Source organism: Cyprinus carpio, chromosome B1 (genome assembly GCF_018340385.1).
Source record: "Cyprinus carpio isolate SPL01 chromosome B1, ASM1834038v1, whole genome shotgun sequence".
NCBI lineage: Eukaryota > Metazoa > Chordata > Actinopteri > Cypriniformes > Cyprinidae > Cyprinus > Cyprinus carpio.
The window spans coordinates 9,066,921-9,091,067 of NC_056597.1; the positions used below are offsets into that span (position 1 = coordinate 9,066,921).

Sequence of the window (24,147 nt, forward strand, 5' to 3'; positions counted from 1 at the left end):
CTGACATCAAAAGAATAAAGAACCTACAGATCTAGGGCTATAAAACAACACTTTCTGAAAAGCAATTTACCAAAAAATGTTTAGAAACCCCACAGCTCCATACAGAAAAAGTGAACCATTATGCATATAGCCACTAGACTACATAAAAAAATAAGTTGTTTAGAAATGAAGTCATATTAGTCATTATTGACAGTACCATTCGCAGGTCCAGTATTCTTATCTTAGTTGAACATCTCCCAGCCTTTAATCTGACATATAGCTGTGTTAACATATGGCTGCATCCAGCTGTACACAGCAGTTGTGACCATGCATCACTGTCTCAGGATACATAGATTACAGACGAACGCCGCTACCAGCTGCCACCTTTTCAGCCATAGTATAGGTCAAGCATGCTAACAAACAACACGCTACTATGTACTATGTCAATACAGTCATGGTTGGGCACAGAAAGGGTGCCTCTACATGTCCCTCAATAAAGTGAAAATATTGTCAACAAGTATGTCAACAGCCACATGCTAATCAGTCAGCACTTGCATGTAAATTCTGTCACTTTAAAGCAAAGCAGGCAACCTTTAGTGCCTTTAGGACATATTTTATAATTGGGTTCCTGGGGGAATGTCAGAATGTTCTGTGCATTGTGTTATTATATTAATTCTTTATATGGAAAAATTCATCAGAGAAGAGTGATATAATACTGTTAGGAACAGCTTTCTGAAATAAAAATTCATCCAAACTTTTCTTGGGTTAGTTCAGGGCAGGTTCAGAGGACCAAGCCCTCAAAGTCATGGTAGTTATGCTATTCAGCTTTGCCAGCATCAGCCAAAACTTTCTCTGCCTCAGAATAACTCTTTCCCAGAAAGGACGGCAACGTTTTCACATTGCTTTCGCACATTGCAGCATCCCAATCATCCACCACTGTAAATATACACACTGTATAAATAGAGGATCCTAGGATAATTAACTCCTCTGGCTCAAGCACAGGGTGGGCTGTGAGAGGGGTGGCTTTTTGCCTGGCCTGCCCAGCGGCACCACTCCTCTTGCACTGCGGTCACGTCAGCATTCTTGTGATACCTTTCCTCAGTCTCCTCCCTTTCTCCCAATCACACACCACTGTGTCCATCAGCTGACCATACATACTCTTACATACTCTTGGGTCTTCTCTTTATTTTTTTTTTATTTATTTTTTTTCTATTTCGGAATATACTAGATGATTTTTTTTTTTTTTTTTGAGTTGTCAAAGTATTTTACATTTAGACTAAAGGGGCTGCTGAATGCTTTATTCTGATTGTTTAACGGAAGTTCTAAAATGTGCAATTAGTTTCATGGAAACAAATGTTTAAAGGGATACTCCATCCCAAAATGAAAATTTTGTCATTAATTACTTACCCCCATGTCGTTCCAAACCCGTAAAAGCTCCGTTCGTCTTTGGAACACAATTTAAGATATTTTGGATGAAAACCTGGAGGCCTGTGACTGTCCCATAGACTGCCAAATAAATAACAGTGTCATGGTCCATAAAAGGTATGAAAGTCATCGTCAGAATACTCCATCTGCCATTAGACGTGCAATCTGGGTGATATGAAGGGACGGGAACACTTTTTGTAAGCGAAAAAAAAAAAACGACTTTTTTCAATAATTCCTTTGTCAACAGTCTCCTCTCTCTCTCATTATCACCGTATGCTGCGTATGCTTTTCTGTGTCTTCCGCGCCACAAGGATGCGCTGTTTTATTTCAAATCAAAGCTAAATACATGTAGAAACAGCGCATCCTTGTGATGCGGATGACACAGAAGAGCATATACAGCATACAGCTCTCTCTGCATTAATAACTGCATTAGTCTGCTATCAACAGCTCAAACCTCCTTGTCTAAAATTACATTTTGAAATTAGCAATGGAAGTGTGGGATGAGATGCATTTGAACAATGTCTTGATGTGTGGTAACTGTAGCTTAAGCAGAATAATTGACTCTGGTCTGAATAATTAGAAAATAATGCACACCAGAGGTGGTAATGTGGCCACAACACAAAGACCCATTGCCAATTATTCCTTATTTATTTAATATTAAAAATATAATATCAGCACAACCTATTCTACTTCTTGTATTTTAAAAGCATTCTTTTTTTTCATTTATTTTATGTTCTATTTATGTTCATGATTTTGATTTAAGATTCTAGATATTATCCACAGGGCAGCATAGATGCCCTCACTATACATCACCTACAACTTCCTCACATTCCTCTTCCTCTTGTTTTTATAAACATGTCAGTTCAAGGACTTCTGATGTTCAGGTGTTTGATTTTCTGAAGTGACAACTAATTCCTGTCTTTTATCACACAGCACACATGGTTTGTGGTGTTCCAGTATGCACCTGGAAATTTGCCACTGGAGGCAATATAAAAAGTTTAGTAAAATTTAAATTAAGACACTTTGTCGGAGACAACACATTATAGATGAGTAAAACATTTTATTATAATTTATTGTAATATCGTTGAGTATGAAGTTCTTTCAACTGTCACGAAACAGCTGATAGTCTGTATTCTGGTATCAAAGTTTGTAGGAGGAGGCAACTCATAAATGCAATCTTAACTACTTCAAACCAGAAATAAAACTTTTATTACAGGCTTGTCAAGGAAGCATCTATGCTGGCATCTGCTTGGTACTTAAAGCAGTTTCTAATACAGTTTTCCTACAGTAAACTTGCTTTATTACAGTAATACAGACAGAACATACACCTGACAAGTTAATTTTGTGGTTACTGTTGAACTGTAGCTGTAGTAATAAGTAAAATGGGCGGCCAGAACATGACTTAATATCATAAACTACAATTTAATAAGGAAGATAAGGTATTAAACTTAAAGTACATGTTTATTTAAAAACCAAGACTGTTTTTCAAGAAAGAGATTTATGTAAACTACAAGTAATATGAATGACATGTATGATCAAGATCAATTTTTATTGTATTACTTGACAATATGTTATTAAAAGGCAGAAGCAACTAATTATAAACCCATTTTGCACCCAACAGTAGGCTTATATCTTTCTTTAGACTGTGTAGTTTACAACAGTATAAGACACATCTTAATACAAATTAATAAAACTAGCCTTTAACCCAAAACATAAAGTTCAATGGATATTTACAACAATGAAAGCATTACATAAAGAAAGAAAGAAAGAAAGAAAGAAAGAAAGAAAGAAAGAAAGAAAGAAAGAAAGAATAGAAAATTTGAATTCCAAAAAAAAAATAGTGACCAAAATTGTATTACATGAATCGTTTTACAGTTAACAGTTATAGGCATTTAAACATACATACTGTATACTGTACATACAACAGAGGAACTATGAGCTCTATAGCACTGATGAGATTTCCTTTACAGAATTCCCTTTACATACAGATCTATTTTAATTAAAAATGTACAAATGTCCCTTTTGCCATTAACGTCAACACTCAACAATTTTATATATTGATATATATGCTCTGTCAATGGGTGGGAATATAAGAAACAAAGAATCAATCTGTTATTTTATTCAAATGCCTGGAGCTGTCAAAAGGGACATGTTTTGCATTATTCGGTTATTTTCCAAGCATCCTTTTGCTTGGAAAATAAATTGTGATATCTAGGTGCAATAACATGGAAAAAGTACACATTGTTCATTTACACATACAGCCAACAACAATAAAAAGCTGGTTGAACATTTACAAAATTATAATTAACAAGTTACAATATTAAAATCTAACATAACAGGTAATAGTATGCTAATTGAAATACAATGTAGGAACAAAAATCTGCAGAAGTTTCTCCATTAAGTTGCACTCCATTAAGTTTATGTATATTTCCTTTTAACCATAAAACAACACAATGCATTTAAAAATATGAGTAAAAGACTAGTGAAAATGTATACAGAAAATTCCTTTACATTAACACAATACATTGGGCCCTGTTTTTACAGACTTTTCTTAGTGCTGTATGTATATTCAAAAACAAGGTTGTTCTAACAATGAATTTAGTTCAGCTGTTACTTCCAGTTCCAGTACAATCCATCAGTCAGGTTCAGAGATCTGTAAAACAGAGAGTTGATATTGTTTTTAATTATAGTATTTTTTTTTTCTCACATTTATTCAGTACATCAGCATACAACACTGGGACTATTATTTTGCTGACAAAAGAAAATAGGCTCCAAAATGCTAAAATCCACTTTACTTTTTTCCCATGAGCTGTAAAGCCAGCTAATAACCTCCTACATGTATTTAGCCTTTGACATGACCACTTACCTCAAGCTAAAACATCTGTTTGACAAAAGAAGAGCACTTAAAATGTATAGATGCTATTTGTGAAAAAGCATGACAAGCTGATATACAGTAAATGCATATAATGCATATACTGATATAAAGGCAGAGAATTTTAATATTTCATAAATGTGTGAGTCATTCATGGACATGCTTACATTCACTGAGAACTGATAAGCTTTATGTTTTGTTTAACCTGTAGGCTTGTTCACACAATGGCATGCAATGACATCTGTATTAAAATTTACAAATGGCCACTCAATTATCAACTGAAAAGCTGCTTGTTATCCGATTTAACACAAATACTTTTTTTGCAGGCTTACACAAAGGCAAGAGTGGACCATACACATCAGAATAGATTCGTCAGGCTGAGCTGGGGTACATAGTAAACTGAGCCTGAGATAACAATCTCCCAACCCCCCTTAAATAGAGAGAGGAAAGCAGGTAGCTGGAAGACTGGACATTCCTTTAAGGATTTATCAAGACAAAACCAGAGGACTAATCTAAGAGCCCCAGTCTGTTAAACTGAAGTGGAACCTCTAATTATATCAGAGTTGTTAGGGCAGGTTTGTAGAGCCAGTTTAAATGTCCATCTCAATAACTTTTTATCCCTTCCCACTCTAGATTTAAGCTTAAGATACTCAACTTAACTTTAAATGTAACAGATAGAGTGTAAAGCAGTTGTTGTAGTTTCTAAATTGAGGTACACATATATCATTTGTAATTCAGTTTTAAGGTCACCGAAGCCACATTTTCATGGATTTTTATCTTTGGAATCCACTTTTGCGATAAAAGTAAATCATTTAGTTCAGACCTGAGGCTGAGGTTACACTTCAAGTGTCTTTCTTACAACCTCATGTCTGGTTCCAGGTGTGAAAAGTGTGATTTGTGTATCCCATAATCCAAGAAGGACACATCCTGAAGGGATGAGTTTGTGAAAGTAGTGTTACCTCTTACACAAAACCTACTGCTTAGAGATTCATTACTCAGTTTTATCTGCAAAAAAAAAAAAAAAAAAAATCTGATCTTCTGACAGGCTAACAAATCAACCGATAGTGAGCATCAATCAAACACCTTTTCTCCAGTTACAAATAAATCTTGTAACATGAATAATTGTAAATTGAGACAATTTTTCATAATGTGACTTTCTATATCAGTGTGATTTTATATTTTACAATTGCAACTCTATCTTGCATAATTGCCACTTTATTTCTTGTTATTGCTACTTGTAACCGCAACTTTAACTTTTTTTCACAATTACCTTTTTACTTTTTACTTTGAGTCAGGAATGGCTTACATACTATTCTCTGACAGCGGATTCAGCTAAGCATAAATAACTAAGAATGCTTCTTCAAATGACTGAATAACAGGATATTCAAATAAATCTTAAAAAGTTAACATGATGTAAGATTGTACTTCCAGCCATCATGCCAAAGCTGCCTTGTGAAGTCTTTTCTTAGCAGTTAAAAGAGTCTGTGTTGGTGGAGGGGTGTCCTGTCAATCCCACTGTAAGGAATGTGGCTGTGATGCCCAGGGCAGATACGGGCAGGTGAAGGTATCTATCTTTCAGCAGTGGCCTGATCACAGCCAGGCCTGTGAAGCCGCTGCTCTAGGACACTAGAATAGAAAGCTGGAAGAGAGAGAATGTGCTATCGGATGCCCTTCCTGTGAATTCTGTCTTTTCAGAGACCCATCAGTCAGACATGTGCCTGAAACTGTGTGTGTGGAAGGTCAGCTATGTTTATTATTAAAAAAAAAAAATAAAAAAAAAATAGGATGTCACAGATTATAATAAAATAGTTGTTTATTAGTTAATTATCTTAGTTAATTATAAAGTAAATTATCTTTAGATTCAAACTATCCACCTTCTGGTTGGATGCTCTCATGTTCTGGTGTCCATAGAAATCCATGTTAAAATAGGGGTATAAAGATCAAATAAATATATTAAACAGATTTTTTTTCAATATAACTAAGTATAAAAATGTGCGATGGCTTAAGTTGTACTATTAATTTGACTAGAAACACCAGATGAGGCGCATGAGACTTCCACATTCAGAAAAAAGGTGGATAGAGAGAGTTTTCATTTTTGTGGTGAACTATTACTTAAATTAAAAAGGCCTATAAGATATTTTAAGGGTACCATTTATTTATTTTTTTAAATGATTTTTATTTTCAAATATTAACAAATAAGAAATATTACTGTACCGTCATACTATACCATACTATTTCACTGTAAAAAAAAAAAATATATATATATATATATATATTTATTAAGAAATAGATTAATAACATCTATTTAACTAATTATAATACTTATTTCATGCATATTTATGTAAATCATAGCCTTTGCAGGTTGGTAATCTCACTAAGCCACATCACGATTTCAATTTTTAATTTAGTAAATTTTGCAGCCCTTTCACTTTTTCTGTCATTGTAGTGTTTTGAATTGTGGAACACTGCAGTCCGTATAGACTTAAGTGAAACTACTGAAATGTTGTATCTGAAAAATGTCCATGAGCTCATTGACAGTTTGCTCTCTAATTAGAATTGCTTGACCTTTGTCCTTTCATTAAGTTCCCACCAAGAAGACGAACCACATGTCAAGCAAATGAAGAAAACTTGTGTGAACAGACATCCATATTAAATGCATGAACACTTATTATGTCAGTATACATTTCAGTAGTATATATATATATATATATATATATATATATATATATATATATATATATATACTGTATGTATACATAAATGTACAGCTTGAGGCTGCAGCTTATCTGAAGAGACAAATTATGTAAACTCTGAAATTATAAAAATGCGTTCTCATCTTGAACAGCAGGAGAGTTGGTACTTATTCCAACATGAGAGGAGAAACAGGTTTCTTGCATTGCCGAGTTATTGTTAAATATCAAATAGTTTATTTCAATAAGCTGATTTCTGTAGTTATCAGCATATTGGTGTGCATGCAAATGTGTTTAGTTATTTTCTCGGAAGTTGATCATTTTACTGTAGGAATATTAAGAGTCCACATATGGAACTCAGATGCCATGAAATATTCCCTTCTGGGCACTTCTGTTTGACTGGTCAAACAAGACTAGACTTCAGTGGTGGTCAAACTTGTGTTGGTTGTTCAGAGCAGCTGGGTGGTGTTTTTTATTGCATACAGTGTGTTAAAGAATTGCAACCTGGTTCATGTTAGAAAAGATATCCCTCCTACCTTGTAAAGCCAAACAATGTATTCACCAGTGTGAACACACAATGAGGCAGTCTAGACTTCCAAAAAGGAAATTGACTTTTTTCTTTGTAAATATACATTAGAAAAACCACCAAAACAAATAGCAGTATAAATTGTGCACCTGTTAGTTTCAAGTTTTCTTCACAAAACTAGTAGTAGCAACATAAACTACTACTATATAAAAATAAAATGAAATCCAAGAATGAAAGAAAACACACAGAAGTTCCAAGAAACTCACAGGAAGTTTGAAATATCCAGAATGTTTGCCATGAACCAATTATCACCCCACTTAAATGACTTCACTGCTTGTAAAGTCACCCAAGAAAATGTATCCCCACTGAAAGCTGCCATCATTAAAAGTACAAGTAGCACGGGGTGGATAAAAAAAGCCTAAGCGAAAGGACAGCTGGAGAACGACAAAATATAGATGAACTTTGAGTCTGACAGCCACTGTATGACAACAACGCAGTAAGGGAAAACATTATGCTTTCTTCTTTTTTGCTTACATTTTTGTCAGGTTTGCAAACAGCCATCAATCAAATGAAAAATTGAAAAACAATGTCAATGTAATTGATTTTTTTTTTTTTTTTTTTTTTTATAAAAATGAAAGGTTGCATGGTCTTTGAACAGGTGGGTGAGAACGAGCTTTAAGTTTTCTGCCTCACAACTGTTGAAGAATAGTCATTGGCTCTACTCACGGGCCTATTAAATATCTTTTATCCTGTTCAGTAAAAATAGCTGCAATCAAGGAAGGTGTGAGGATTTGCAGGGAGATCTGTAGGGACATTGATGGATGTTCCCCACGTGAATCAAACGTAGGCTTGCTGGGTCACTGTGGTGGGATAGACCTACAGTACATGGGTGTGGTCTCAACAAAAAAATAAAAAATCCTTTCATGACTTCTCACTGAGAGTGAATCGGAGAAGCTTTAGAAATATGAGAGGGGATAAAGTAGCTAAATATATGAACGCACACTCCCAACAACCTAAACCCAAATTCTCTAAGTCTTATTGCTTATTGGCCTTGGATGTTCAGCACTTTAATGTTTATGACACATGTCATTGAGTGTATTTTATAGCAAGATGCAGCAGGTTCTACAAAAACAGGTTTTGCACACATTTAAAATAATAGGTCACCCGAAAATGAAGTCTGTTATCTTTTACTCACCCTCATGTAAGGTTAATTTCTCCTGAAGAACACAAAAGAAGATCTTTTAAAAGTAATGTCCATCCTCATTGGTTCTTGTGTGCCATATGACTTGACATCATGGCACAAGAATCAATGGGGTATGATATTACTGATGGGTCACTATTTTGATTTGGGCTTAATAAATGGTTTGATTTGAAAGTGAATAACTATTTGCATTTCACTCTATTCATCAAACAAAGAATATAATTTGGGAAAAGAAGATGATGAAGAAGACTTTGTTTACACAAGTGGAATTGTTTGAATTACTTTTACACAACTTTTTATGTCCATTTTGGAGTTTGATCTTGTTGCAACCAATGACTTTTATTGTATGGATAAAGGCATTCTTCAAATATCTTCTTTTGTCTTCTGCAGAAAACAGAAAATTGACACAAGGGTAAGTAAATAGTGTGGACTACTCCTTTTAAACTGTTTGAACTGCAAAGAGGAAGTCTTTAAGAACATTGTTTGCCACATTCACTTTTGAAAAACTACCCAAATATGGCTTTTTCTCTTGCCACCAAATAAAGTCATCATCAGTGTTTGTGTACATACAAAAACTAACATCCCACTGAGACATTGTGTGGTTAATCTTATAAATAAAACCATAATGTATCAATGGAACCATGGAAACATAACAAATAACTAACAGTTACCACCATCAAAGAGAACTAAACTTTACCAGTGACCTACTGTAGTATGCTTCTTCCACCTAACACAATTACCTCATCTATTATTTCTGATATGGTGAAATGTTTTTGTTGCAATTGCTAAGTAAAGTTACAGACAGCTTATAGGAAAAGCTTACATCGAAGTATGCAGGTTTCAACTAAAACCAGAAGGCACCACCTGGTACTGAGTTTCTCTCTTTCCCACTCATCCGAAGTTACACCTGGCCAGGTGAGACAATAACCACATCAAAACGCTGGTAGTCAATAACTGCATGTGTTCATGTACAAACACACATTAGTTCCACACCAAAGCACAGTGTGTAATACTGTTCAGGCCTGGGCGAGTGTCAGATTCTTACTGTTAATCTAGCATTGACTTGGCTTCTTTGTCATTAGATTGTATTGGGCAGGCCACCCCTAAAAAACGTCTAAAGATTCAAGGTTTCAGAGTTTCAGATCTTTTTCTTTGTTGTTTTAAAGGGGTCATATGATGCTTTTTTAAAGATCATTATTATGTGTATTTGGTGTAACAGAATATGTTGACATGCTTTAATGTTCAAAAAATGCATAATTTTTCAAATATTGTACATTATTGTAGGTCCTCTATGCCCCGCCTCTCTCAAACGCGTTGTTTTATACAAAGTCACACCTTCCGACAAGCGCAGTCTGCTATGATTGGCCAACTGAACCAGTGCATTGTGATTGGCCGAACACCGCAAGCACTCGTCGGAATTGCCTCCTCTCCTAGGTTCATGAAACGGTTGTCCATAAAATGCACTGCTGTTCTGTTGTAAGTAATCTTAAAGATCCTAAATGCATCTACTTTCAGAAGTGCTAAAGGGCTTTTGCTTTCGCCTAGAAACACACAGCATCTCCCTGACATGGCTGCTTCAACACTAACTGCGGTTACTGAAATCACGCATTCTTTCTTTGAACATTTGGGCAGCATAGCGCAAATATTTCCACATCGTGATGTAGAGATGTGGGGGCGTGTTTGAATGAGCTGTTTTAGGGGGGCGTGGCAGAGTCTTAACTTTGATAAAGAATATCTCTTTGTTTTTTTTTAGACTTTAGTCTTTGCAACTTCAAGGATCTTATCTATGCACAATCAGCTTGTAACACTCCAAAGAGAAAAGAAAACTTGAAATCGCATCATATGACCCCTTTAAAATGGAATCCATTAACGTCGTGGACAGGTACTAACCATTTGTCATTTCAGTCTTTAGAAATTAGTGAACGAACTCCATCGCACACCTGTAAGTCTTTAGAAATTAAAACTGAAAGGATTGCATTATTGCTGTTAGAGCAGACAGAGCACCATTGGCCAACAATGTAGACGCTATTACTAAACTTCTGTAGATTATGTGTCCTGTCTATAAACTTGGAAATCCATGTATAGAGACAAACGGCTGTTTATCTGATAAAATACTGCTGTCTAGTTTTTCTTTCTCTCTGTTGAGTAGACTAAGCACCTTAAAGTGAATGTGTATAGGTGCAACTGAAGCATTTATGAGAGTCCTATCAACTCCCAAAACCTGGAAACGGAGCCCCTGACAATGACTGGAGAGCACATGAAAGCATACCCTTATTGGAAAATAATACCCTATATAATAGTCCCTGGGGCTCTAGCTAATTATACTGCTTTATGAGCAGTCATGGTCATTAGTTGTTATCTATGGGGGTGGGAGAACATGACCTCTTTCAAGTTCATGTCTCCAACCCGTCCATCAGTTCCAGACCAGCTGGAATGAATGAGAGGTTTACTCTCTGTTTCCTCCCTTTGATTCTTCAACTGTCTCTGTTTTTTGAATGAGTGGATCTTTCCTTAGTTTCTGCTAATTATAGTTTGTCTGTGTATAGTATTAGTATGTATAATTATTTTGGTAACACTTTAGTGTAGGAACCAATTCTGACTATTAACTAGTTGTTTATTAGCATGCCTGTTAGTAACATATTGGCTATTTACTAGTACTTAAGCTCATATTCTGCATGACCATATTCTACAGCCCTAATCCTACCCAATACCTAAACTTAACAACTACTTACTAACCGTTAAAAGCAGCAAATTTAGAGTTTAGTGAGGCAAAAGTCATAGTTAATGGTTTGTTAATAATGAGAATTGGACCTTAAAATAAAGTGTGACCATTATGTAAGCTGTGCTTTATCTGTAATATCTGTAATAATAACCTATACTCTACATGTGGGTCTAAAAAAGTTTGAGAAAATTGTCTTTTTACAGAAATATTAAAATTTTTATTACGTATTGTATTACAAAAGGTAGACCATTTTCAAAATGTCATAGTATGTAGCCTATTTATTTTATTTTTACACAAAAATATATATTTTTGCTAAAAAAATAAAATTCCTGAAACAAAACAAAAAAAATAACTTTTGAAATAACTCCTTAATATATAAGATCAGTGGAGCCATGGCTTGACATTAAGCAATCTCATGTGGTTGTCTGGGTATAGTTGTTATAGAGAATATGTAGTAGATTTTGTGAGCATGTCACATTTAGTTTATTTAGTTAGATTTTAGATTTTTCTTTTTAAATAAAATAATAAACTAAATAATAAAGTGAAATCAGTATCAACAAAACTGATCTTTGCAATGCAGAGGAAATGCAGAAGCTGCATCTGAAGTGGAATAGATATATTTATCCACTGTTTAATGTAGCGCTGAGGGACATGGACTGCTTTAACCTGCAGTTACAAATGAATAAATTATGTTTTGATACATTAAATGTTGAATACTGATATTTGAAATTATATAAAAAAAAAAAAAACTTTAAATGTGAAATTAAAACCGCCAGTAGGTGGCATCAAGTCACTGTTAATAAGCGTGTCATTGCGATTGAACCAAATTATTTAAACGGTTGATTCATTCAGGAACGAAACACCGCCATGTTGCTCAGAGATGCAAAACAGTGCTGTGGCTGTGTTTGGAATTATTTCTGTTGGCGCAATAGAACAAAAACAGGCAATATGGTTTCTAAAACGTAAGTCTCTTGATATCAACTTCTTGTTTATTGAACTGTCGTATAAAATCAAATTTGTAATCATGCTGATTTTTGGAGCAAAAAACGGCGCTTGATCTTCGTCTGATATTGTTCAACTATACGAAATGATATAAATATACAGGTCCTTCTCAAAAAATTAGCATATTGTGATAAAAGTTCATTATTTTCCATAATGTAATGATAAAAATTAAACTTTCATATATTTTAGATTCATTGCACACCAACTGAAATATTTCAGGTCTTTTATTGTTTTAATACTGATGATTTTGGCATACAGCTCATGAAAACCCAAAATTCCTATCTCAAAAAAATAGCATATTTCATCCGACCAATAAAAGAAAAGTGTTTTTAATACAAAAAAAGTCAACCTTCAAATAATTATGTTCAGTTATGCACTCAATACTTGGTCGGGAATCCTTTTGCAGAAATGACTGCTTCAATGCGGCGTGGCATGGAGGCAATCAGCCTGTGGGACTGCTGAGGTGTTATGGAGCCCCAGGATGCTTCGATAGCGGCCTTAAGCTCATCCAGAGTGTTGGGTCTTGCGTCTCGCAACTTTCTCTTCACAATATCCCACAGATTCTCTATGGGGTTCAGGTCAGGAGAGTTGGCAGGCCAATTGAGCACAGTAATACCATGGTCAGTAAACCATTTACCAATGGTTTTGGCACTGTGAGCAGGTGCCAGGTTGTGCTGAAAAACGAAATCTTCATCTCCATAAAGCTTTTCAGCAGATGGAAGCATGAAGTGCTCCAAAATCTCCTGATAGCTAGCTGCATTGACCCTGCCCTTGATAAAACACAGTGGACCAACACCAGTAGCTGACATGGCACCCCAGACCATCACTGACTGTGGGTAATTGACACTGGACTTCAGGCATTTTGGCATTTCCTTCTCCCCAGTCTTCCTCCAGACTCTGGCACCTTGATTTCCGAATGACATGCAAAATTTGCTTTCATCCGAAAAAAGTACTTTGGACCACTGAGCAACAGTCCAGTGCTGCTACTCTGTAGCCCAGGTCAGGCGCTTCTGCCGCTGTTTCTGGTTCAAAAGCACACGCCTGTGCACGGTGGCTCTAGATGTTTCTACTTCAGACTCAGTCCACTGCTTCCGCAGGTCCCCCAAGGTCTGGAATCGGTCCTTCTCCAGAATCTTCCTCAGGGCCCGGTCACCTCTTCTCTTTGTGCAGCGTTTTTTGCCACACTTTTTCCTTCCCACAGACTTCCCACTGAGGTGCCTTGATACAGCACTCTGGGAACAGCCTATTCGTTCAGAAATTTCTTTCTGTGTCTTACCCTCTCGCTTGAGGGTGTCAATGATGGCCTTCTGGACAGCAGTCAGGTCGGCAGTCTTACCCATGATTGCGGTTTTGAGTAATGAACCAGGCTGGGAGTTTTTAAAAGCCTCAGGAATCTTTTGCAGGTGTTTAGAGTTAATTAGTTGATTCAGATGATTAGGTTAATAGCTCGTTTAGAGAACCTTTTCATGATATGCTAATTTTTTGAGATAGGAATTTTGGGTTTTCATGAGCTGTATGCCAAAATCATCATTATTAAAACAATAAAAGACCTGAAATATTTCAGTTGGTGTGCAATGAATCTAAAATATATGAAAGTTTAATTTTATCATTACATTATGGAAAATAATGAACTTTTATCACAATATGCAAATTTTTTGAGAAGGACCTGTATACATTTTCTGCCCCCATATCTTGAATTTTCTGATCATTATTCATGCATTTTAATACTGAATCATGCAGTGAAAGAACGCACATGTGCACTAGTCCAACCTACTAGACTACTTTACGTATTCGTTTAATGTGTGCATGCATTCTGTAGGTGTGTTTTGTTTGATTTTTGCAATATACTCGATAATGTCAAATCGCACATCATTAAAACAACAATTACGATATTACCGCAAACAAAATATATCACACACCTCTATAACAAAGGCTATATCACAAATTAAGGCAGTTATTATTGTTTTTGGTACTGACATTTTCAAGTTACTTGTCCGATTGGGAAAGTAAATTTCTCTTCCACTTGCCCATCCAAAACATTCACTTGTCCCGGACAAGCTGACAAGCGAAAATGTCGAGCCCTGAATGGAGCATTCCATTGTCCATACCGTGGGGCATCATGTACTGAAATGCTGATGAAGGTCTCTCATCAGCTGTTAACAGAGGAACAAATTTCACTGGGAGCTGCAAACAGAAATAAAGCCTTAACCTGCTGGGGCACAGGTGTGCAGAAAACTCCCTGACAGAGAGAATTAAAGCTGTGGTATATCTCTCAAGTGTCTGATGACATGAGACCTGAAGCGGCATCTGTGGATATGATGTGATGAGAGATGGAATGCCCTCTACCACATATCTGCATGAGTAAAACGTGAAATTTGCTTGGACTGATCAATTTGAATCATGATATAAATGTGTGATTTATGCCCTATAGTGCTGCTTTTAGTTACAATAATCATCAAAGTATACTGTTTTGTATAAGTATACCCTTTGCTTGAGTATCTCTAATGGAGCACAGCACTGTATGTACATAATGTGTCTGCATGGACTGCTGGAAAACACCTACCATTGTAAAATGCTGGGAAGAACCTGATTTATTTTAGAAGTAAAGCATCAATAGAGATTTCAGTGAAATCATGCCCATTGCCCTTGACTGAAACAAAAAGAAAAAACGGTGAATAGAGAGAGATAGTATTAAAGTCTAACTGAAACATTAGAAATGTTCTCTCAGTCTCACTAACCTCTTGTATTGTTGCTGTTGTTTTCATTGAGAACATCATCTAGGGATTCCATTGAGGTTTTGGTGGAGATCGTCGGTTCTCCATCAGTCAGATCCACTACGGTCAGCCCCTCCATTTTATCCTTTGGGTTCTCTGTGGCCTGAGTGCTGGATAAATTCTGTTGGTTTTCTTGTTTAACATCAGCTGATTCTGTAGGGAATATGTTTAAGAATTAGTTTTTGGCTGTGGGTTATTATAATGGCTCACACAAAGAAGTGTAACATAGTAAAAATCATAGAACGGCATTTTACATTATATAAAAGACTTCTTTTTTTCCACAAGCTTAAAAAAAAATTCTATAATTGTAAAGAATATAGTCACACATACAAGAGCATGAAGTTCAGTTCAGATAAAAAAATTACTATTAAAATGTATTCACACCAACACCAAAACAAATGTTCATCAAACTAAATGAAAACCAAAATTCTCTGTATAATAGCTACTTTTAATCGAAAAACAAATTTACTCTGAAATAATCTCTTCAAATATTTAAACTTCACTATTTATACTTTTCCCGAAAAGTCTAACTACTCTTAAAAACACAATTGCACACAAAACACCTGGGTGTCTGGCCTCAGTGGTCTCAAACCTGAGGATATCTCATGCTTCCTGTTATTTTCAGTGAAGTAAATCTTAAAAATGAGCAGGGGGAGAAACCGAATGAGCAGGTGGTAGAAACAGCCTTGTGACTGGAAAGTAAGCACTTACAGGATAAAGAGGCATCGTAAAACCATTAGCCACTATGTCATTGCAATGCACACTTCTGTTTTATTTTTCCCTCCATGGTCATTTTCTTTCCCTCTCTCATTGTTACTCACTCTCTCCCACCATGTGGTTGATTTAGACCTGGAGGCGGTTGCAGTAAGTAAAGCCGCTGAAGCCAGGAAACTGATTGAGACCCATTAGCTCCTAAAGAGGAATCTGTGGAGCTTGTCAATGACAGGCAGCAGATTTTGGTGGGAAAAAGAACCATACTGCGTGATTACAGGGAGCATGAAGAGAAACTGAGGTCTGTAACTGGCCTCAAATGAGTCAATTAGAATTATTAATATAGGGACATATTGTATAGGCAAAATACCCGTTTGTAACGTGGCATTTACTTTTAAATGAGTTCACAATTGTATAAACAAAATACAAAAATAAACAATTGCTATCAATAACATAATAAAATTGTATAGGCAAAATACATAAATAATCTTTTGTGTTCTGTAGCAGAAGAAATTGTAACACTTTAGTATAGGGAACAATTGCTATTAATAACATATTGTTTTTTTATAAAGCACATATTCTGCATGACCATATTCTACATCCCTAATCCTACCCAATACCTAAACTTAACAACTACCTTACTAACTATTAATAAACAGCAAACTGGGAGCTTATTGTGACAAAAATCATAGTTAATGGTTTATTAATGGCAAGAATTGGACCTTAAAATAAAGTGTGACCGAAGAAATCATGCTTGAGATGACATGAGGATGAAGAAATGAGGATAGCATTTTAATTTTTGGGTGAACTGTCCCATTAACACCAGGATCTGGACTAGTTTAACATGAATTCACTCCAAAAGGCCAAAAGTCTTAATGTCATCTGTTTTGCTTTTTGTATTTTAAATGTACTAATATAAATGATTAATTATAAATAGAGCATTATTCAATTTCTTCCTATCCTATGACCAAGAAATATGAAAGTGACATTAATAAAGGTCAGAAGCACTTTTGAGAAATGCATGCAGTATCAAGTGAATGTTTTTGTTTATTGATATATATACACAATGGTGTGAAAAATTGTTGGCCCCCTTCCTGATTTCTTATTTTTTTGCATGTTTGTCACACTTGAATGTTCCAGATCATCAAACAAATTTAAATATTAGTAAAAGATAACACAGGTGAACACAACATGCAGTTTTTAAATGAAGGTTTTTATTATTAAGGGAAAACAAAATCAACCATTTGCAATAACTTGCAATGAGTCTGTTACAGCGCTGTGGAGGAATTTTGGTCCACTTATCTATGAAGAATTGTTGTAATTCAGCCACATTGGAGGGTTTTCGAGCATGAACCACCTTTTTAAGATCATGCAACAGCATCTCAATAGGATTCAGGTCAGGACTTTGACTAGGCCACTCCAAAGTCTTCAATTTGTTTTTCTTCAGCCATTCAGAGGTGGACTTGCTGATGTGTTTTGGATCATTGTCCTGCTGCAGAACCCAAGTTCGCTTCAGCTTGAGGTCACGAACAGATGGCCGGACATTCTCCTTCAGGATTTTTTGGTAAACAGCAGAATTCATGTTTCCATTTATCACAGCAAGTCTTCTAGGTCCTGAAGCAGCAAAACAGCCCCAGACCATCACAATACAACCACATTTTACTGTTGTTATGATGTTCTTTTTCTGAAATGCGGTGTTACTTTTACGCCAGATGTAATGGGACACACACCTGCCAAAAAGTTCAACTTCTGTCTCGTCAGTCCACAGAGTATTTTCCCAAAAGTCTTGGGGATCATCAAGATGTTTTCTGGCAAAACTGAGACAAGCCTTTATGTTTTTTTGCTCAGCAGCAGTTTTCTTGGAACTCTGCCATGCAGACCATTTTTGCCCAGTCTCTTTCTTATGATGGAGTCATGAACACTGACCATAACACTGACCAAGTGATGCCTGCAGTTCTTTGGATGTTGTTGTGGGGTCTTTTGTGACCACTTGGATGAGTCGTCGCTGTACTCTTGTGGTAATTCTGGTCAGCCGGCCACTCCTGAGAAGGTTCTCCACTGTTCCATGTTTTTGCCATTTGTGAATAATGGCTCTCACTGTGGTTCGCTGGAGTCCCAAAGCTTTAGAAATGGCTTTATAACCTTTTGAAGACTGATAGATCTCAGTTACTTTCTTTCTCATTTGTTTCTGAATTTCTTTGCATCTCGGCATGATGTCTAGCCTTTGAGGATCTTTTGGTCTACTTCACTTTGTCAGGCAGGTCCTGTTTAAAGCCTGGAACACACCAAGCCAACGCCGACGAACTAGTGGCAACGAAAGCAGACTGCAGGGTCGGCTCACGTCAGCAGCATCTGGGTCCAGATTTGCCCTGACACACCAAGCCAATTCTCGACACCCAACGGCCAACTAGCACATCCGTTCTGCGCCTGCGTAGGCAATACCTTTCCGTACCAGCAGGTGGCAGTAGTCTTGGCAGTAGTTACTCAAAGCGGGAAACCGGAAGAAGCTACAAGGATCCAAAACATATACAAAGAAAAAGCAAATCAGAGTCTCGCTATCCACAGACGGATTTTTGATATTTCGGAAATGTCAGCGTTGCAAATGGCACTGGCGATGTCAGCACGAGAAATAATCACGAGAAATGCAAACAAATGAGAAAAGCAAGTATGTCCCCGTTGACTTCGTTGTTTACTTGCTCCGTCACCTCCATTTTTTTTCTTCTAGAGCACTGGTTCGCTGGCTGAACAGCCAATCAGAATGATCAGATAGCCCGACTGACTGACAAGCCCAGACACCGATTCAACATGTCGAGTCGGCCATTACAAAGCCGACGAGGACCAATTTCAGCCGACGGTGCGAAACACACTGAGAAGATTTAGTCGGCCGACGCACGAAAACTGCCCGACGGCTGACCGTCGGCTTGGTGTATTCCAGGCAATAGAGATTTCTTGATTGTGAACAGGTGTGGCAGTAATCAGGCCTGGGTGTTGCTAGAAAAATTGAACTCAGGTGTGATAAACCACAGTTTTAACGGGGGGGCAAACACTTCTTCACATAGGGCCATGTAGTTTTGGATTTTGTTTTCCCTTAATAATAAAAACCTTTATTTAAAAACTGCATGTTGTTTTTACTTGTGTTATCTTTGACTAATATTTAAATTAGTTTGATGATCTGAAACATTAAAGTGTGAAAAACATGCAAAAAATAAGAAATCAGGAAGGGGGCCAACACTTTTGCACACCACTGTATATATATATAGATATTTAATCTCAGTTTGATTCTGTCAGTGATATTGTATGAATAAATAATCTCTTGTTTTGCACTGCTGAAAAACGACAATGTTGTTAATAAGGGAACTTCTGAAGTTCCTCAAACTGCTAGACTGCTAGTCAAATAGTGTAATATCCTGTTGCAAAAGTTGTGAGGGTGAAACGTATGCTGTCATTATTTCCAGTGAACTGCAGTCACACACTATTTTCTTTTATATTCACTATTTTCAGTAGTCTTGGGATTGTTGATATTATCCCAAATAAATAAAAAGTGATATGAGCTCACAACTCTGAGCAGTGTTTCTTAAAAATAAATAAATAAATAAAACCACTATCTGCAAACCCAGACAGCCAAAGGCATCTTTATTTCTGTTATGGGTCTTCCAGATGGAAAGGATCAGACACAAAGACCAGATGCTTCTGGTCAAAAGTGGCTATTTCCTAAATGCTGTAGGCATTGAAACATTGAAGCATGTCCATGCAGGCTCAGTTCAGATAATGGTTTGTGGCAGACACCAAGAATATCAGCACAAGACTGAATTTTTTTCTCAGTATTGAGATTTTATTTTATTTTTATTTTTTTCCTGTCAGTATTGAAGCTGAAATTGGCGATTCTTGGATATTGCACTGCTTTAATCTTGGAGTTTCCATAAACTGAGTTTACTGAAGAAACTGGATCAGCCATACATTTGAGAATACCACAGATTTTTTTCGATTTTTTTCATGTTCATTTTTTGTTAGCACTGTTTTATCATTGTTGTAAAATGTAGGATTCTTTACTGAGAGACTGGCAGCTACATACTCTTGTCTTAGAAGTCCATCCAGTGGAGCGCTCTGTTATTGCAACTAGTTCAACAGTAGGGTTCTAGTCACTGGTTTGACTAAAAGAGACTTAGACAAATCATTCTTATTACACTTTAGTACAGTAGAGTTTAATACAGTACTTTAGGAACTTTTATCACCGTTTCAAAGTTTAGCGTCAGTATATTATTTCCCTTAGAAATATAACTAACCCCCAACTTTTGCACAATAGTATTTAATTAATTTCATTTATCAGTTTTTAATAACAGCTACCCATATTAACTTTTGTATTGGGTTCAGAAATGGCAGCTTTCTCACGAACAAACACACACTCGTTTCATATGGTTGCTTCTATTTCATATGGTATTTCATATGGTTGCTTCTATTTCATATGGTTGCTTCTTCTTTATATGTCTTCACACATTTATGAACACATATTACGAAACTGTGTTAAAATTAATCAGACTATAATGTATTTCTCAAGATGAAGTGATTGTCATAGAGTATTTAACATTAACACTAACTTTGAACTCCTCTAACACTAGCTTGCTCTATTCTTTATCTGTTTTCCTTTTATTATATAATAATAATAATAATAAAAACCTTGCTACATGTACTGCGTTAAGGAAACTGAGACTTGTTATAGCACTTGCATATCATTGCTCTTTTGTTCATTTTGATTGCTCCCATTGTTCTCATTTGTAAGTCGCTTTGGATAAAAGCGTCTGCTGAATGACTAAATGTAAATGTAGAGTATTTGACAGAAATCAGCTGCTTGTGGCATAGGCTACCTTTCTCTCCCTCAGGCTTCTCAGATTCAGGCGCAGGGTCCTTAAGCGGCTCGGTGGACTCGACAGGAGTGAACGTTTGCATATCTTTGGGAACAAGTGTAGAACACAAGGTCAGTGTAAGCAGAGAAATCCCTGTGGTGGTAGAAAGTTAAGAATGTCCCGTACCTTTGACTGATGTGGTGTCAAACACCTCTGCATCCACTGTGCTGAGTGGGATCTGAGCATCTTCGTGTTTGGGATGTAAGTCCACAGAGTACTTCTGCATTAGACAAACATTATCAGTATGTAGTTTATATATCCATTGTAATGATTATAAAATATCAAATTCACGATTAGTAATAATTTATTAAAAATGTCTTACCCTAGATTTCTTTTTAAGGCAACAATAAACTAATACCCCAGCAAGGCACAGAATGGCAATAATAAAGATAACTATAAAAGCTGTTGAGAGTAAAGACAAACAGTAAGAATAACTAAAAAAAAAAATACATCTTTGGTCACACTTTATTTTAAGGCCCAATTCTCATTATTAACAAACCATTAACTATGATTCAATAAATTCTTAATTTGCTGCTTATTAGTAAGGTAGTTGTTAAGTTTAGAAATAAGGCATGTAGAATATGTTTGTGCAGAATATGTGCTTAATAAGAAGTAATAAACAGCTAATATGTTAATAATAGGCATGCTAATAAACAACTAGTTAATAGTGAGAATTGGTTGGTCCCTATATTAAAGTGTTATCATATGTTTTTATCTGCCGATTCAAAATAAACTAGAAAACTGAAATAAACATGAATGAACACTGACAATAAAGAAAAGAAATCACTCACTTTTTGTCCCCGATTGCGTTGTTGTCGAAACTGTAGTTTTTACTGCTGTAGTTACTGTAAAAAATAAATAAATAAATATATAAATTATAATTATGCATAGACATAAACGCATTGCACAAAGAAAATAATAACATATTTAGATGAATGGCAAATTTATGCTCTAATTTACTTTTTTCATAAATTGATTTATAGGTGGTTAATAAAACTAATTTATTTCAGCATATGATGACAGTTTTAAGAGTGTGCTACTGTAGGTGCACACTTCCTTCCTGTGTGAGAATGACTCAGTCTTTATGTTTAAAGTTAAATGATAAAACAGAATTCTCACAACACTCTTTTGTGCAAAATCAAATGTGTTAATTTTTTTTTTTGATGAAAGGCACAATCAATGATTATTATGCTTGCACAGTATTGATTCTCTTACTAGTTGCTTTGCTAATAGTTGTGCTTTTGATCATATTAATTGTGCTTGATTGTGCAATGGTCTTCAGAGAATCGCCTGTGGTGAAATTGTTGGTCTGCGGACGTTCTGGGGGAGGTGGAGTAGGCAATTCTGTTGGCCAAAAAGGAAAAAGAAAATCACCAGATGTAACGTTATTTGGTTGAAGCAAGCAGCTGTCATATAAACTGGATTACAGTTCTCCTACCAATTGTACCATTTTGCTGCATAAAGTGTGGACACTTGAATGACAAGTGATCAAGCAAAATGAAAAAGCTACCTGATGCTGATGTGGTATTCACAGCCGTCTTGTTTGGCAGGGTAACAGTGACGTTTGGAATGGTAAAGTCTGTTTCTTTGAATTGGGTGGTGGTGTATGAAGGCACTGAAACTGGAGCTGTGTTATTTTCTGTGCTGTTTTCCCTGGCTGTGGCCACATTTTCAATAGCAAAGACAAGTAAGGCACCTGAATTGTACAAGATAAAGGTCAGGTCAGGTCATCACGAGGAACAAAATACAAATTACTACATCTGTAAATTATAACTACATCTACTAAAATGGCTGAATGACCAATGGAAAGCATTTTCTGCCCTTACTCAACAAATGTACAGTGGAAAATAGACAATTAGTTTGAAGACTGATTTAAATCTTAATTCCGCTCTTTTTTTTAATTAGCTATTTGCTCGAATTTGAGCAGTTATGCAAATTTTAAACAACAACAACAATAAAAATATATCTTTAAACATACCAATGAGGAGATGAATTGATGTGCAGCACATCTTTACAGAAGATAAGGTCTAGTCAAATGTGTGTTCCTTCCTCAGGACAGCGAGTGCTCAGTTTGAAACCGCATAACTTCCACTTCTATGACTACCACAGGATGCAGCAGTTAGTTACCCAAAAAAGGCATATAAGGAACTTGTGCTCTTTTGTAAAGCCCTGTTTACTGCATTTGCATAGTACAACTAGTTAAAATATACAGATGTATAGGAACATATGTGGTGCATTGTAGGTAAGTGATTAAATTTAAATTCACAATTAATTTCACTTTGTAAGTTATGTTTATAAGAGTATTTTTTCATAATTTCTCAAAAAAAAGGGGGAGGGGGATGAGCTGTCACTGGGGTGGTACCTTTTTAAAGTGTACACTTTATATCTTTATTTAACCCTTTAAGGGTGCATATTAGTAGCTCAAACTGACATAATAGTACACAAATTATACAGAATTATTAGCCCCCTTGGTAAATATGAGCAAAGAACGCTGTGAAAATAATTCTGCATTGTTTATCCCTTTGATCTTCCATTCATTCATTGGTCATGATAATTAGCACCCCTAGAAATTCTTATGTATAAAAAATACAAACATGAAGTTGAAATATGATTTCCTCTTTCACAAGAGTATAGATATGAGATAACACAAAGTCAAATTCCCTTAACCATATATCAAAATAAGTAAAACCAAAGAATATAGTTGTGATGTGCAGCAGAAGATTGTTGAGAAGGTGGCTGTAAGAAAATAGCTAAATAAAAAAGAGCTTTTGGGCATTCACAAAATGGATTTAAAGGGATACACAGGGATTTTTTTTTTTTAAGAACCCCATGCCCATGGTTAAATATACTGCTGGATCAGCACTTACATCTCAATACTTTTCCTTTTCTGGGGAATATTTTAAAATATTTGACAAAATGCCAAACAAATGAATGAAATGTGGAACAATGACCTTTAAAAGTATCACCAAAAGACATAAAGACAGTGACAGTATTTCTGCAGCAGCAGGATACTCATTAGATGCAGGTTCAGTACCTGGCTGATAGTAAATCCAGCTGGGACCATGTAAAACCACATATAGACACAAGGTGTCACTGTAGGTATGAGAAAGCACAAGTGTGTTACAAGAAGAATTCCCTTTAGTAACACCATTAATTAATAATTGTTGTAATAATAAGTGGATTTGTGATGTAGATATCATCTCTTGTAGTATCAAACACCTTTATATTAAAATATACACACATTTCTTAAAAAAAACATACTTTTACTATATACTGTATTTTCCTTGTTTTAATGTAAAATAATATATTTTAGTATTTGTTTATTTTCTAAATATTGTATATTG

At 35.7% G+C, this 24,147-nt stretch overlaps 1 protein-coding gene across 1 annotated transcript; it reads right to left on the reverse strand.

Annotated features, from left to right (window-relative positions):
• Positions 1-2,934: 2,934 nt before the first annotated feature.
• si:dkey-27h10.2 lies at positions 2,935-23,856 on the reverse strand. Its single transcript, XM_019075489.2, has 11 exons — positions 23,838-23,856; positions 22,782-22,903; positions 22,314-22,499; positions 22,019-22,147; positions 21,595-21,648; positions 21,126-21,205; positions 20,930-21,023; positions 20,765-20,848; positions 15,156-15,344; positions 14,981-15,067; positions 2,935-4,057 (listed from the first exon to the last, which is right to left on the reverse strand). The coding sequence occupies exons 2-10, from the start codon at positions 22,810-22,812 to the stop codon at positions 15,009-15,011; spliced, it is 906 nt and encodes a 301-aa protein (XP_018931034.1). The 5' UTR covers positions 22,813-22,903; positions 23,838-23,856; the 3' UTR covers positions 2,935-4,057; positions 14,981-15,008.
• Between the last annotated feature and the right edge of the window lie 291 nt (positions 23,857-24,147).

Bases quoted from the DNA above. Each gene is read 5' to 3' on its own strand.
- si:dkey-27h10.2 (XM_019075489.2), bottom strand. From the start codon at position 22,812: ATGTGCTGCACATCAATTCATCTCCTCATTG. The intron at 22,148-22,313 runs GTAGCTTTTTCA...TTTGGCCAACAG, and splicing joins GAATACCACATCAGCATCAG to AATTGCCTACTCCACCTCCC. The intron at 20,849-20,929 runs GTACGGGACATT...TTGTTCCCAAAG, and splicing joins TGACACCACATCAGTCAAAG to ATATGCAAACGTTCACTCCT.